The sequence below is a fragment of the Astatotilapia calliptera genome, chromosome 1 (assembly GCF_900246225.1).
Source record: "Astatotilapia calliptera chromosome 1, fAstCal1.2, whole genome shotgun sequence".
NCBI classification, from domain to species: domain Eukaryota; kingdom Metazoa; phylum Chordata; class Actinopteri; order Cichliformes; family Cichlidae; genus Astatotilapia; species Astatotilapia calliptera.
Genome location: NC_039302.1, coordinates 18,574,377 through 18,588,934, shown reverse-complemented (window position 1 = coordinate 18,588,934; position 14,558 = coordinate 18,574,377). Strand labels below are relative to the sequence as shown.

The 14,558-nt window shown below is 39.6% G+C and overlaps 2 protein-coding genes across 2 annotated transcripts in view; both read left to right on the top strand.

Annotated features, from left to right (window-relative positions):
• Positions 1–2,087: 2,087 nt before the first annotated feature.
• Positions 2,088–8,266, top strand: tmem9b (TMEM9 domain family, member B). The gene is made up of 5 exons (XM_026167573.1): positions 2,088–2,359; positions 3,869–3,960; positions 4,064–4,172; positions 4,471–4,605; positions 7,153–8,266. Exons 1-5 carry the CDS (start codon positions 2,288–2,290, stop codon positions 7,306–7,308), a joined length of 564 nt encoding a protein of 187 aa, XP_026023358.1. The 5' UTR covers positions 2,088–2,287; the 3' UTR covers positions 7,309–8,266.
• A 1,636-nt stretch (positions 8,267–9,902) lies between these two features.
• The window catches only part of dennd2b (DENN domain containing 2B), a 54,806-nt gene continuing 50,150 nt past the window's right edge, over positions 9,903–14,558 (top strand). The window contains exon 1 of the mRNA XM_026167559.1: positions 9,903–9,961. The gene's annotated coding sequence lies outside the window, so the exon portion shown is untranslated. The remainder of the gene's footprint in view (positions 9,962–14,558) is intronic.

Here is a 14,558-nt window from a genome sequence, read left to right as displayed (position 1 = left end):
GTATATTTGATGATTGTCAGCACAAAGAGGGAGAGAGAGGAACAGAGAGGGAGATGCAGAATGAGGACAGAACAGAGATGGAACAAGAGCAGGTGAGACACATGTTAGTCAAATGGTTGTTTACCAGAAGTATCACTGTATCATAGGTACTCATGTATCTCGTACCTAGTGTTTCTTTTTAGGTTTACTATTTTTCAAATTCTACATTTATTAAGTTATGCAGGCTTGTTTGCACAACAAGGCTAAACTAGAAAGTGCATTTTCTGAAGAAACTGCAGTGTGAATGCTTGAATCTGAATGTATGGACTGAAATGAATTAATTGCTGAATTTTGAGTTAAAAATTTTGAATGAGATAAAAAAAAAAAAAAAAAAACAACCTGAATTTAACCTGAAAACAACAGTGCTGAACTGCTAAAAGCTGAAGGTTACACAGAAGAAGAAGTTGGAAAAAAGCTGAAAATGTTTTAATTGTAAATTAGAAAAACCTAAGAAATGAGAAAAGAACATTTAGAGTCAGAAAACATCTGAATGAATATTAAAAGGTCATATTCTTTGAATCACTGAATGACTAAAATGTGATCCCTCCACTTGGACCCACACAGTTTAAAAAGTTTACATCTCTGAGCTTTGAAAGACAAGATGTTGGAAAAAGAACAACAATGGCGACGTTTTGAGGGTAAAATGATGGCTTTAACACTGTGGACACAGCAGCAGTTGAAAGAGAAGTGTTTAAGATGAATTTTGGCAGAGTGGCAGAGAGAGCTCGTTAAGCAGGCAGGTGTGAGCCTGGTTGCTATAGTGACCGCACCCAAGGGCTCCATACACACGTACACAGACATGCACCTCACTTTTGCTGCTTAAAATGAACAGAAAAGTCAGGCCGAAACAAATCGCTCCCAAATGAAAAGTAAAAGTCGTATTGACAAAATTCTTTCACTGTGAGCGACAGCAATGTCTAGTCTACCTAATTCTCAGTTTTCATGCCTGTGGAGCTTATTATATGGACGTGGTGACAGTGGAAAGACACCATGCTCTTCTGATTTTCAAACGAACCTTCTGAGCCATTTTAACATTAGAGTCTATGGAAGAGTTGGAGGGAGGAGGCTGTGCATTGGTGACATTTATGAAAGAACCATAACACCTAGTACAATAGTAAACACATTGGATGAAAGAGGACAGCCATGGCTACGTTTTGAGGGTAAAATCATACCTGTAGAGCAAACGCTGCAGACACAGCAGCAGTTTTAAAAAAGATTTTAAGATTAATTTTTTTGCTCCTCTCACTCTAGCAGTTGAGCTGCCTCACTCTAGCCCCAACATTCCGTCCCATACACACCCATTATAAACTCTGAAACGGGTGAAAAAACATCATGAAACTTAAACTGGAACTGAAGAAAAAGTATAATAGATATTGAAAAGATAAATACAAGTTGAATAGTTGAATGTCTTGTCTTCGTTTTAAAGTTTGAATGGTGGCTCTATGTGAACGTATGTTGAAGTAGTAAGAGTTTAAAAATGAGTAAGTTGAATGAGAATTTGAAGGGTCTCCCCATTGAAATACATGGGAAATTTTTGTTGAATAAAGTTGAATAAAATTAAAAATATAAATGTTAAAAATGAGAAAAGTAGAAGCACACCATTCCAAAAGAAGAGGAATCTAATGGTGTTTGAATGGTTTTTCTAAGTTGAACGGTTTTGAAGGAGATAGTCGGCGAAAAACGTACGGAATAGGAAAAAATAATAATAAAGATTAGAAGAACAATACTGTGAATGCTTTTCAAGCATTCACACTAATAATTATATAAAAAATCCCACATGCATACTACCCTTTAGGGCTAAGCCCCCGGGTGTTTCAAATGTCTGGCTCCGCCTCTGTTCACGTCCTTAGCAGTTCAGTTTACTTTTATTGTTTTTTTTTGTTTGTTTGTTTGTTTTTGTAGAAATATAACCCAATTAATTGAAAGTAACTGGTTTAAATGTTGGATAATATTTCGAACAACCTTTGATGGGCGACAAACAAGCAGCTATTTGGCATTATCTGAAATGTCCCGCCCGCCGGACATCGTTTATTATGTCTTTAACCAAGCACAGCCCGCTCAGTACTGTGTGCGGAAGACAACCGCCATTTCCGGAAATTACAAGTCAGCTGCTAGGAAGCTGACGATTGTTGCTGTTTAGTTAGCTTGATGGCTAATCTTGTCAGTTGTTAGGGTTTGCTTCACACTGCTGGAGCTGTTCGTGGAAACATTTGGACCTGTGTTGTTAACGAGCTGCACTCCTGTAAACATGAAGTGGGTGTTTTTTCTCGAGGCTCTCCTCCTGGCTTGTTTTGTGCTGCTGAGCCAAGTGACAGCGAAGGTAAGGCTGACGTTAGCAGACTTAGCTAGTTATGTGGAGGAAATGGTGATGATGGCTGGATGAAATGAAATGCCTTTTTCTTTCAATCTCCTCTAAACGATGACTTGTCGCTGTGGGTTTGACAGTTGGATGTCAGAAAAGTTAACTAATGCGCGAATGTGGCTGCTATGTTTGCTGCTTGATGGTGAGGATGTAGAACAGAAAAAAGAGGCTATTTATCCCGAAGTTGGCAAGTTCCTGTGTTAACAGCGGCCAAAACATTAAACATAAAGCTGGATAAAATACATTACGACAGGACGAAAGGGGTCAGTAAAGTAGGAGCACAGTTAAATAGAGAAAAGTGAAGGAGTTAAGTATCTAAATAAAATAATGACACTCCATCTAAAAAAAAAAAAAAGTGAGTAAAAACCAAAGATGCAGGTATTGTCACGTGACTGTACTGAATGCGTGTGACATCTGTAACCTGTATCGACATAACTATAATAATCAGTGTTATGGTTGAGTAAGCAGGTTCAACAAACTGTGTCTGACCATAAAGTCCAAGTTGATTACCTCTCACACGGGCAACTCTTGAGTTTTAAGTTCGAGAAAGCCAGAGTTCAGCTGCCTGAGTTTGTTCACCCCAGAGTTTAATTGCTTCAATGCAGGCTCTCCATTTGAATCCATCTATCTTAAAAACAGCATCGTGGCATTTTATTCAGCATCGTCCACTCAGTCATCATTTACTCAGATTTACTTTTCATTAACAGATCAATCCTAACAAACACACTCCTGGTTTTACTAATTTGATGGCTGATAGAAGCTGTTATTAAATGAAAATTAAAAAAATAAAAAAGAGACAAGCAACATCCTTCTGCCATGTTATGGGTGTTGATGTTGTATAGTCTGTCCATCAGAGGGCACTAAACATCTTCCCTGTTGGCAACACTGATTGAAACGGCACAAACACAACAATCAGCTAATCTGAGCAGAGCTGGGCAGAATGTAAACGAGTAAATTAATAACCACACGAAAAAATGTTAATGAATCTGTTTATGTTTTCTTTGTCTGAAAGAAAAGGAAATAATCCGATATATCAGAATGTCAGATTATTAAATGAACAAATATAAATATTGGGCTTAAATATCCTCTAAGTTTATTTTGGGATGATGTAAAGTGTAAAGTGTTTAGTTAGTCCCCATAGGGAAATAGTTCCTCTGCATTTAACCTATTCACCCAGTGAAGCAGTGGGCAGCCACCAGTGCAGCGCCCGGGGACCAGTGTGTAGGGACGGTACCTTGCTCAGGGGTACCTCAGGGTAGCCGTTCAGTGGAGTCGAACCCCCGACCTTCCGATCATGGGGCCACCACTCTACCTACTGAGCTATCCCTGCCCGATTATTATGATTTGCATAATAATGAATTAATTGCATAATTGCATACTAATGAAATGTGTAGGCTTTTGTGTACCATATATTGTGCAAATGTGTTTGACAAACAAAAAAATGAACATTTGCCGTCTCTGTTGCAGAATTCAGAGGACATCCGCTGTAAATGCATCTGTCCGCCGTACCGAGAAGTCGAGGGTCAAATCTACAAACAAAATGTCTCTCTTAAGGACTGGTATGCTAACAAATCCGTCGCTGTGTTTCTCTCAATGATGCAAGTTGTCCTTGGTCTGTTTAGCTGAAAAGCTGAAAGCTTGTTAATTTTAATGTTTCGTCAGCAACTGTCTCCACGTGGTTGATCCCATGCCAGTGGACGGGAAAGATGTGGAGGCGTACTGTTTACGCTGTGAGTGTAAATATGAAGAGAGGAGCTCGGGGACCATTAAGGTAAATTCAAGTTAGATCAAAGAGTTGTGGTTGTTTTTTCTTTGCTGTGACGCAGGGCTGTATCTAATGATTGAGTTTTAGTTTTATAGTCTTATTGTACTTTTATTGTGACGCCTCTCTTTTGTCTAAAGCAAAATGCAAAAATGAAAAACAGCCAGCCTATCATGTGACTCATGCTGTGTGTGACTTAATGGATTATTGTTCAGCTTAGAGGACATCTGATTGTTTCAGTGACTTTTTTTTTCTTCTTCTAAACCAGGAAACGAGCAATCCCACAGTAATTGTTTCTTATTTTCAGTTTACCATCATAATGTACCTGTCCATTTTGGGTCTGCTGCTGCTCTACATGGTCTACCTGACTCTCCTGGAGCCCATGTTGAAGAGGCGCCTGTTTGGGCACTCGCAGCTTATACAGAGCGACGATGATGTTGGGGTATGTGGTCCCTTTAATTTTACAGCACTCCACCTGAGAGCATTGTTGTATAGTTTCTTTTCACTGCTGCTGCGCCACTCTTCTGCTCCTTTTATGAGGATTTTTATGTGGACCCATTGGCCGAAATGTCACATGGGAGTCATCCTTTGTAGGTAAACTTTAAAAGTTTACAAGTGCCTCTGTTAATTTTCAAACCCTTTTTTGGTGCTGTGCTGTGCTGAAAATGCCTCAAGTGAATCTGATCGCATGTTTCAAGCAAAGACTGGAGAACACGGTAGTTACTACAATCGCAGGCAAACACGGGAGCAGGGAGGATCTAAAACAAGCTGTAACTACCTTCTGTTCACAACACAGTTAAAAGAAAGCTGATGACAGCTGCTACATTACTGATGGTGAAATCGTGATTATTTATAAGAACATGGGCATGACAAAGATCTGGGACAGGAAGTGTGGTTGTGGTGCAGTGGGTGAGAACACAACCTATGATGTGAAAAAGTAGTGGTGAAGCTTTAGGTTTCCTGCTGCTGCAGATTCACGTGAAAATAATTTAATTTGTGAAATATGAGTTGACCCTTACTGTAACATACTCACAGGAAATGCAGTGTATGGGTCAGTAAGCTTAGCACTTACTGCTATCGTTCATCAGGACGAGCTGATGCTCATTTTCTGCATTTTTTCCACTGTGGAAACGATTAAAATGAACGAAGAGCTTCACTCGGCAGGAAGGAAACGAATTCCTCAGAGAGATGACCAACTCCTGTCAATATTCCCAGCTGTTTACCAACTGATACCACAGGAGACATAAAATCAGATCAGAGTTATTCACAAATTGATGGAAACAGGCTGATTATGTTGTTATTTTTAAATAAGATAAAGATATTTTGGTTTTAGTCGTCCTCACCATCAAAATCTGTGAGCTCAAACATTGTCTGATGCCACCAGGTGTCACCTAATTGACATGACTGAAAGGATTCCCACTTTAACGTGTCAGTTTTCAAAGTCAAACATTGGTCTGTTTATTACATTTGTTCATGCTGTTCGCTTGCTGCACAGTGAACAATCAGCCTGAGTTTGTGTTTTCATTAATCTGTACTTTTTAAAAGCCAGAACACACTCATATGCAGTATCAAGTAGGAGAAAGAAACAAAAAGGAAACAGTTCAGTAGATTCCTGACTTCTTGCTGTTTTCTCTTTTTAATTATTTAATAAAAAGGCACTGTGAAAATGCTCAAATTTCTTCGTAAGAGCAGACAGTTTGGTTGTTTTAATTTAATTTCCAGTCTGAAAGACTGTTTAGAGAAAAAAGCAGTGACTACCTTTGACTGTGGGAGGTGGGTGCAAAGCAGTCTCACTGTGTTTCACTGGCAAAGTTTAGGCAAGAAGAATTGTGGTGTTTGTCTTATACTGTACAAAAAGCTAATGCTGCCACTAAAAGTTTAAGATTTGTCAGTATATTGTTTTTCTGGTGAATAAGCTGACAACAAACAGCTGAGGTGCTGCGTTGTCTTGTTTATCCCAAAGCCTGTAGTCAAAATTCAGACCACATGTTTCTCCTGTGCTCTAACATGAATTAGATGAAGAAGAAAAAAATTGCAAGCAAAACCAATAAAAGCGGAAGGACTCCTGCAACATTAATTATAGAGGAAATGGTGGGCTTGTAATGTTTAGTGCTCGATACAGAGAGACTGTCTGACTAAAGCTCTTGCTTTTAGTCAGACAGGGCTTTCCCTTTCCCATCCTCACAACATAATCCCATAGCCATTTTTTACTTAAATAATATCCAGTAAAGAAGATTATTATAGTTGACTAAAACTAAACTAACATCTGGATACATTTTAGCTAACTACACTAGACTTTTTAAAAGAAACTCTGAAACTCTGAAAACTAAAATAAAGTTTTAGTAAATTATAAAGTTTTAGGGTTTAGTTTTAGTGTTTGTTAGTTTAGTAAAATTTCATTACAACTTGCCTTATGAGGCGTTTATGGACATGTTTATTGGGACTCATGGTGTCTTACAATACTGTTAATTAACTTCTTTCCAAAAGTTTTGTTTTACTTGTACTGATTTTCTAAATCTTGCCTCTGACACATTGCCGCCATGCAACAATTTAAAAGCCTTAAACTAGCAGTGAAACTTATAAAACTAAACATTTTCAAACAATAAAAACCAAAACTGAAATCAGAAAATCCACTCTGGACACCAACAGAAACCAAACTGAATTAAAAACAATCAAAATAAAGTAAATGTGAAAGGAAACTAGAAAATACAAAGCTATAACAACACTCCACCGGAGACTAGGCTTTTGTTAATTTAAATGATTCTCACTGCTAACCCGGCTTGAGCAGCTGTCAGCATACATACACATCCCAAACAGAACAGAGGACATCTACATGTGTGTTAACTGTGTTGTTTTTATTAGTTGTTGTTGTTGTTGTTTTCAAGACGGTCATTAAAATGTACATTTGAGTCCTAAAAAGAACTACCGAGACGCTCGTGTTTGACGTACATCAGACTTTTTAATCTCACTGTGTTAACTTTGCTTTCAGGACCAGCAGCCGTTCGCCAACGCTCACAACGTGCTGTCCCGGTCACACTCTCGATCCAACGTCCTGAACAAAGTGGAGCATGCCCAGCAGCGCTGGAGGAGGCAGGTCCAGGAACAGAGGAAATCTGTGTTTGACCGCCATGTTGTTCTCAGTTAAAAACTGTGATTAAGTAAATGGTGGAGCAAAAAAACAACAATAACAGAAAAACACTGTGACAGACGCCCTCCAATTATATCGCTTCGTTTCTCTCATTTCTGAATCAAATCTAAACGTGTGTGGTGCATCAGAGGTGGACATAGGTAAGAAATCATTCCCGGCTCTGGTTTAGTCTGCAGGCAACACACGAGGTTACTCTGAATTAATTTCTTGCACAGTTTAAATACACAGACCTAAAACACAATTTATTCTTTGACTAATGAATCTGAGCTAAGAGTCCTCTTAGTCCAAAGAAGTCTGATTACACTTGATTTCTGAACAAAACATCCAGATGTTGGTCATAACTGGCTGTTACCTTGTTGGCATTTAGCGGGGTCGATAGTTTCCACCCTAAAACAAACACGATCACTGCTCTCACCATGGGAGCAAAAAGGAAAAAAAAAATCATGTAAAATACTCCTGCTTTAAAAATGCATGTTTTATAAATAAATCTTTTCTAAATGTGTTTACGATCCTTCCTTCCTACCATGATTATTAATGTCTCATAACTGGTGTGAAATTAATCATTTTAATGAACTGAATTAAATTTGGTAACTGAACAAGTAGTTTCCCTGAACCTTGTTGCAGAAATCAATGTGATTTCCTCTCGATGTCATAATGAACTTACAGTAGCTGTGCTATTGGTTATCGGCTGTTAGTGGCCCTTTAAAATCTGTGCCCTCTCCAACTGCCTAAATGTAGCGTCACGTCTTTTGGTTTAGCAGGTTTTTTGGGGGTTTTAAACGCTTGGTCAAACAACAGGCAGGGTTTCTGTGACAGAATTTATTTTGTGTATAGTTTGTGTGAGTACATGGGCAGAGTGGATGAACTGCCATCGCTGGGAGACATTTGAAAGTGTTCTTAACTATTGTATATGTGGTACCTTTAACTTTGAAATAAAGTTCTGTAATATTCCTGATTCTTGCACTTGTAATCTGTTCGTTACATTGGTCCCAGGTCAGCCCTGAGAAAACACGTTTAACTACTAGTTTGTTGTCATTTATTACGATTTATATATTTGGGGGTTTTTTGTTTTTGTTTTTTTGAGCTGACTGATATGCTGCAGAGGTCCCAGGACAAAGATAAAATACCAACTTACTTTAGAACAAAGACGATCATTGTATCTACACCAGAATCCTGCCCGGGTTCAGGTCATGTTTGTCACATGTTAATCACAAAAGAGCCACAAAAAAGCAGGAACCATATGAGGCTCCTCATCATTTTAGCTTTTATTTCAACATACGTGTTAATAAACAATACAACTGGTAACCAAGTCATCACAAAGAGGGGGCGTTTGTAGATATGAGGTTGGAGGAAAGCTTGATTTAGGGCTTTGGTGATGGCATAAATTGATGCAGAGCTGACGCGGAAGCATAATTCTCATGTAACCCTGTAACACTGGTACTTATAACACCCAACAGCATCAGATGACAGCATGGATAGGACCAAGAGAAGTTTTTATTCATATATATATGTATATATGTATCTATATCAACTGACTGAGTATGTTTACATCAGGTACTTTATTTTAGTTATGCAACTTGTGCACTATTAAGCTGCCTGATTTGGATTACAGGTTTTACTCAAGTAAAACGTCTTAATAATAGCTCAGCCCCCCGCCCCCGACTTCTCAAAACACAAAATTATGTTTAGATGTTGTAAGAGGGTGTGAATCATGTCAGATTTTCTACACCAGATTTCTGCACTGATTTTTGGTTGTGATTAAATATTCAGATTTCCTGTAGCCCCCCCCCCCCCCCCCCCCCCCTCCGCGAGCTTTGTTCTTGGTCTCCTGTGGCAAAAACGAGGCAAGAATCCTGGAAACACCCCGGTCTCAAAGTTAGTTGGGAAGCCTCCCTTCAGTGACAGCGTGTATACGATTTTTCTAAACTCTGACAATCACTTTAAATCGTTTAAATCCACAAGTCAACCAAACTAAGAAAAACAATAGATTAAAAAAAAAGGAGAAACCTTTCTGCTTGAATGCATTTCTGGGAACCGTGGAGACAAACATCTCCCAAACTTTGACATGTTAGTAATCCAGCCTTAAATACCTCGGTTTTTTTTTTTAAAGTGTTCTTTTGTCTGGTGCTTTTCTGGCTTAGTAAATCTCTGTTTTCATAACTTGTCCTCTCTGTGTTGGCAACAGTTTTTCTACCAATGGAAAAATACTAATTTGGGATTCAGCTTGGTCAATAAAAAAAACTCGACAGGCATTTTCTTCTTCTTCTTTTACTTCTCATCTTGACATAGTAACCCATTAAGTTACCGTGTCATGATGAAAATTTGGATTTCGCAGAGAAAAGTCCCATACAAGCATTCAAACCAGTTAAATTGCAGATGTTTGATAACTCCAACCATCTTCTTTTCATTTAACTCAGTGATTTCCATACAGCTACGTCATCGTTTCCTGTGCAGTCCGCTTTTCCTTTTTTCCCTTCTCTCTCTGCATGCAGTTCTACCGAGAAGACTATTTTCCCCAGTAAAAAAAAGAAGAAGCAGTTTTCAAGCTGCACACATACACACACACACACACACACAGAGAGAGAGAGCGACACGGGCTCTGTGCAAGAATGGATCAGTGACCTAACTGAGCTCCAAGAAAGACAGTCAGGTAGGCTTTGTTTCTTTGTTTTACCTCCTTAAATGTTCTTTGTATAGAAATCTAACCAAACTTTCCTTTTTTAAAAGTAAGCTGTAGTTTTTGCAGCAGATTTAGAGAGTTTCTGTGAAGAAAAACAGCTGAACGGAACGATACCTTAGTCATTTTTGATATAATTAAGGTGTGTGACTCAAAAAAAAGTTCGCAGATAGTGATTTAGATCGATGTCAGATGATAACTTCAGTGTTTAATGTTAATGTGGGAAAGTAGCTCTTCTCAGTTTTACTGTTGCACTTGCATCGACGAGCCTACAGGGGTCGCCTCAGACTTTGAATTTGATCCAGTGCAGAATCGATGGCTTTTACATCCATCTGTGTTTATTTTATTTCATGCCCCAACAAGCTCCCGTTCAATTTTTTAAATGACTTTCCCAGGTATTTGTCAAACCTGTCCCTACTAATACACACACACACACACACACACACACACACACACACACACACACACACACACACACACACACACACACACACACACACACACACACACAGTCATGTTTCCATATCTCCACAATACATTACACTGACTTACATTCATTTTGCTGTTGTTACCTCAAGCCAAGTCTTCTTAAAATGCACTGATTTTGTTATTTAGAGTCTATTTTTGTACCCACAAGAAAGCCAGATCCTCGGAATGAGATGGTTATGTCAACATAAATATCATATGTATATACATATGTGCATACTCAGTATATGAAATGTTACCCCGTATCGCTGCATTCAAGGTTTCTGATTCAGTTCGGACTGATGTTGTGGCTGCTGTGTGGTCAGAAGCTGAAATGCCATGAGATAAAGGAATGTCCTTGTACTAAACTGTTCTGCTTGCTGCTCCGCCAGCACATCATGTTGTGAAAGCTGCAGCTATTCAGAGCATTTTTAGAAACAATAACATCTTATTGTTACTTTGACTGAGAGAACAAGAAAAGTTTTGTGCTTCGGTTAAACATTCCCCCCTCGATAATCAAAGAGTGATCATGGTTACTCATAGACTGCAATCCCCCTTTTCCCCTTGAAGCAGGGATGTGAAACTCATTTTACATGCGTCCCATTTTGATCTTGTGCTGAGACCTTTACACCGACACCAGGTGTTTAACTAAGCATTTAATCCCTGTGATATCTTGATATAAAATAAAAATAAAATAAATAAGTGCATTTCTACATGATCAATGTGTAAAATTAAGACAATTACTAAGACACTGCCCAGATTGTCTTGTAGTTTTTGTTGATTGATGAATTTTGTTTTCAACTGAAATTTCTATAGTAGACAGTAAACAGCAACTTTTCTGTCATTTAATTGTTTAAATGTGTCTTAACTACTTATTAAAGGGCGAATGGCTGTGGGGGATGTCTTTCAGAAATAAAACCTTTAAAAATACAGTTAAAAGAAAAAATATTTATGCCCTCTTTCATATTTTCCAAAACCGCTCAGTGGGCCGGATTACAGTTTTTCCTGGGCCAATTCTTGCCCCCAAACCTCATGTTTGACACCCCTTTCTTAAAGGGTCTTCTATAACACAGAACCAGCTGATAACTGTTATTTACTGTAACCCTCAAGGTGGCTGATACTACCTAGCTTTTCTAAGGTGAACGATGGACTGATCCTAACAGCCACAGTACCATTTGGCCTTTTGTGCATTCAAACATGTGCGAATACAAAGAAAAGTAAGTGAGAGTCTCTTGAGAGTGATGTGAGATACAGTTAAAAGAGACACTTCCAGCCCATTTCTTCACTTCTTTCGAAGTGAAGAGGCTGTGTCAACTCGACAAGTTGCATCTTCTCCCTCTGTGCTGTCAGGCTGCATCTCAGGGTGTTGAAAAGACACGTCAACTTAATCGGGAAGTTAAAGAGCTGCCTTGGGTCCTTTTCTGAAACTCAATATGGTGTTTATTACACTATTTAGGGGATAATTGTGCTGTGACTTTGACTTCTTGTCCTCTCTTCTCATTGAAACTTCAGGAAGGAAAAAGAAAGGCTTAGTAATGATTTTCTCTCTGGCGTGTCAGTGGCCAAAGTCTCACAGAGATGAGGCGTAATCGTATCTGTTGTTCATGTTGGATGAGATTACTGCTTATTCCCTCATGAGTGCAGCTCCAGGAGGTGTGTAACGAATGAATACGATGTCTGCTGTCAGAGCTCTGTGGTTAGTCCCGAAACTGAGGTTGAAGGGATTCACATAAAGTTTTAGAAATCTGTCTTAATTGGGATTCCTTTCCTGTCTGGTAAAATTTCATGTATGCTCGTGAGTCTGTGCTTTGATGCTCCCGTGTCCTGTGAGAAGAGGATGTGGCTTTTAATGAGAAGTCCAGATGCCACTGTGATCAGTGGAACAATGAATTCCACATTATGTTGTGGTGAAAAGAAAAAAAAAAAATCCCACAAAAAGCTGTTAGTGCCTAAGTCTTTTGTGCTGAAAATGTGCGGATTTGAAGTGTTTTCAGGAAGGACGATCTTTATGAGACCTTGAAAGGATTTGACGGGGTCTCTGTAAGAAAAGCTGCACAGTCACTGATCTGTAGGCTTCCTGCTGACTTCATGTAATGAACCGCGATCACGGATGTCTGAGTTTTGTGACTTCCTCTCTCTTCCCAGGCTTGTGGGATGATAAGACACCCCAAGAGACTGAAAGGAGAATGTTTATGGGTGCTCCTTCAGTGTTTGGGGCAGAAATGTACAGACAGATAACCATGGATGACAAAGGGAACTCTCTTGTGAAATAGTTGGAAACGGTTTTCTCTGAACTTCCATCAACTTCTGCCAAAAGAACAAAACATATATTAGAAATTCCTTTATTTGTGTCCAGTGCAAACCTTTTTTAATTGGATGCGAGACCTCACCATAACACCGCACTACAGACTGAAATGAGTGTGTCTTTCTCTTGTTTATAAATGACTGATGTAACTTTTACTGATGTAACACCTGGCTTTAAAAAAAATAAATCACTGCCCTTAGGCTTAAAGCATCACCCGTGAGTCTGATTTGGTGTCTCCTGCCAGGCCTCTCCTCTGTTACACCTGGAACCACACCCACAAGTGATGACATGGGATCTTGGAGTGCACCTGCGTATCTGTGCAACAAGGTTAAAGGTAGAGGTCAGGAATAAAACAGATTTTCAGGGATTCTTAGTCATCTTTTTTGCTTTTAAGTGAACATTACAAAGTGATATCACGCCATACTCTTACTTCACTTGCAATAGGTATTCTGAATGGGGGTTTTCTTTAGAAAAGCACAGTTGTTTTCATCATGAGGTGGTCAGAGATGGATGATTAATAGAATCAGTCATCACAAATCTGATGATTTTTTTATAGGTCTGCGTAGGGTTGAAAAAACACCCAAATTTTAGTAAACTGTAACTGTTCTGCATATGGTGCTACTCAATAAATAAAGCTCATTAACTTAAAAGTTGAATTTATCATGTTACTGTAACTAAAAACTGTTGTTCTGATTAATAGAAGCAGTAACTTTGGTTAGTTGAGTGTCTGAAGGGCGGACACGATGGTGAGAAGGTCCCAGACCAGAGTCCAGTCTGGGGGCCTTTCTGTGTGATGTTCCCATGGGAACAGCTACTCCAGTTTCCTTTAACAGTCCAAAGTCACGCATGGAGTTAGGTTAACTGGTGATTCTAAGTTGGCTGTAGCTGTAAGTGTGAGTAGTTGTCTTTCTCTTTGTGGTATCCAGGGTGCACATCCTGCATCTCGCCCTACGGCGGCCGGGATAGGCTCCAGGGCCTCCTGCAACTCAGAATTTGATAAGCTGAAGAACAAGATGGGTGGATCTGTGCATTTCCTTTTAATGTGAAGGTGACTAAAAAGAGATGATTTTTGTTCCAAGTCTCATTTCTTGCACATCGTTTCCTCCACCCTGGGGTGTACTCTCCCTTCAGGGAACAGCACAGTCCTGGTGCACAGCTGGCTTTAGAGGACACCGCTGGAGTCTCTAGTTTGAGGAACAGACGCTTGGCAGTTTTTATTAAACAGGACCTGTAAGAACCAGATTGTGCTTTGAGTCATCACGAAGCATTTTGAGCTAAAAGTTAGAAAAGGTGCCTTAAAAATAACGTGTTTGACTGACTTTGAATGCACTCTGGTGAAGCTGCTGGAGGACAAATGAATAACATGAGGAGTCTTCATGTGTGTACGCACTTTAATGGTGAACATGTCATAAGGGATCTTTTTCTATCATTAATGAAACGCTATTATACGGCCAACATGCATTTGCACATGTGGGCAACACTCGGTCAGTGTTTCCCATTCACTTTGGACATATGAATGGCATCTTTGTGTGTGCTGTGGAGCATTTTTCAGCATGACAATGCCCAGCAGCCAGCTCTGGCAGCGCGGATTCGTCCCATCAGCAGCCCTCGGCTCCTGAATATTCATCCACGCTCCTCAACTCGTCCTGACAATAAACAAGAGGCCAGAGGCTTGAATGCCTGGGTGGGGAGGGGAGGAGGGCAAAGGGGCAGAAGGAAGGGAGGCGGAGGGGGGGGGGGGGCAAATCCCGGCAAAAGTGGGGGGCAAACAACCCGTTTCCAAGGTAACAAGCCCAGCCT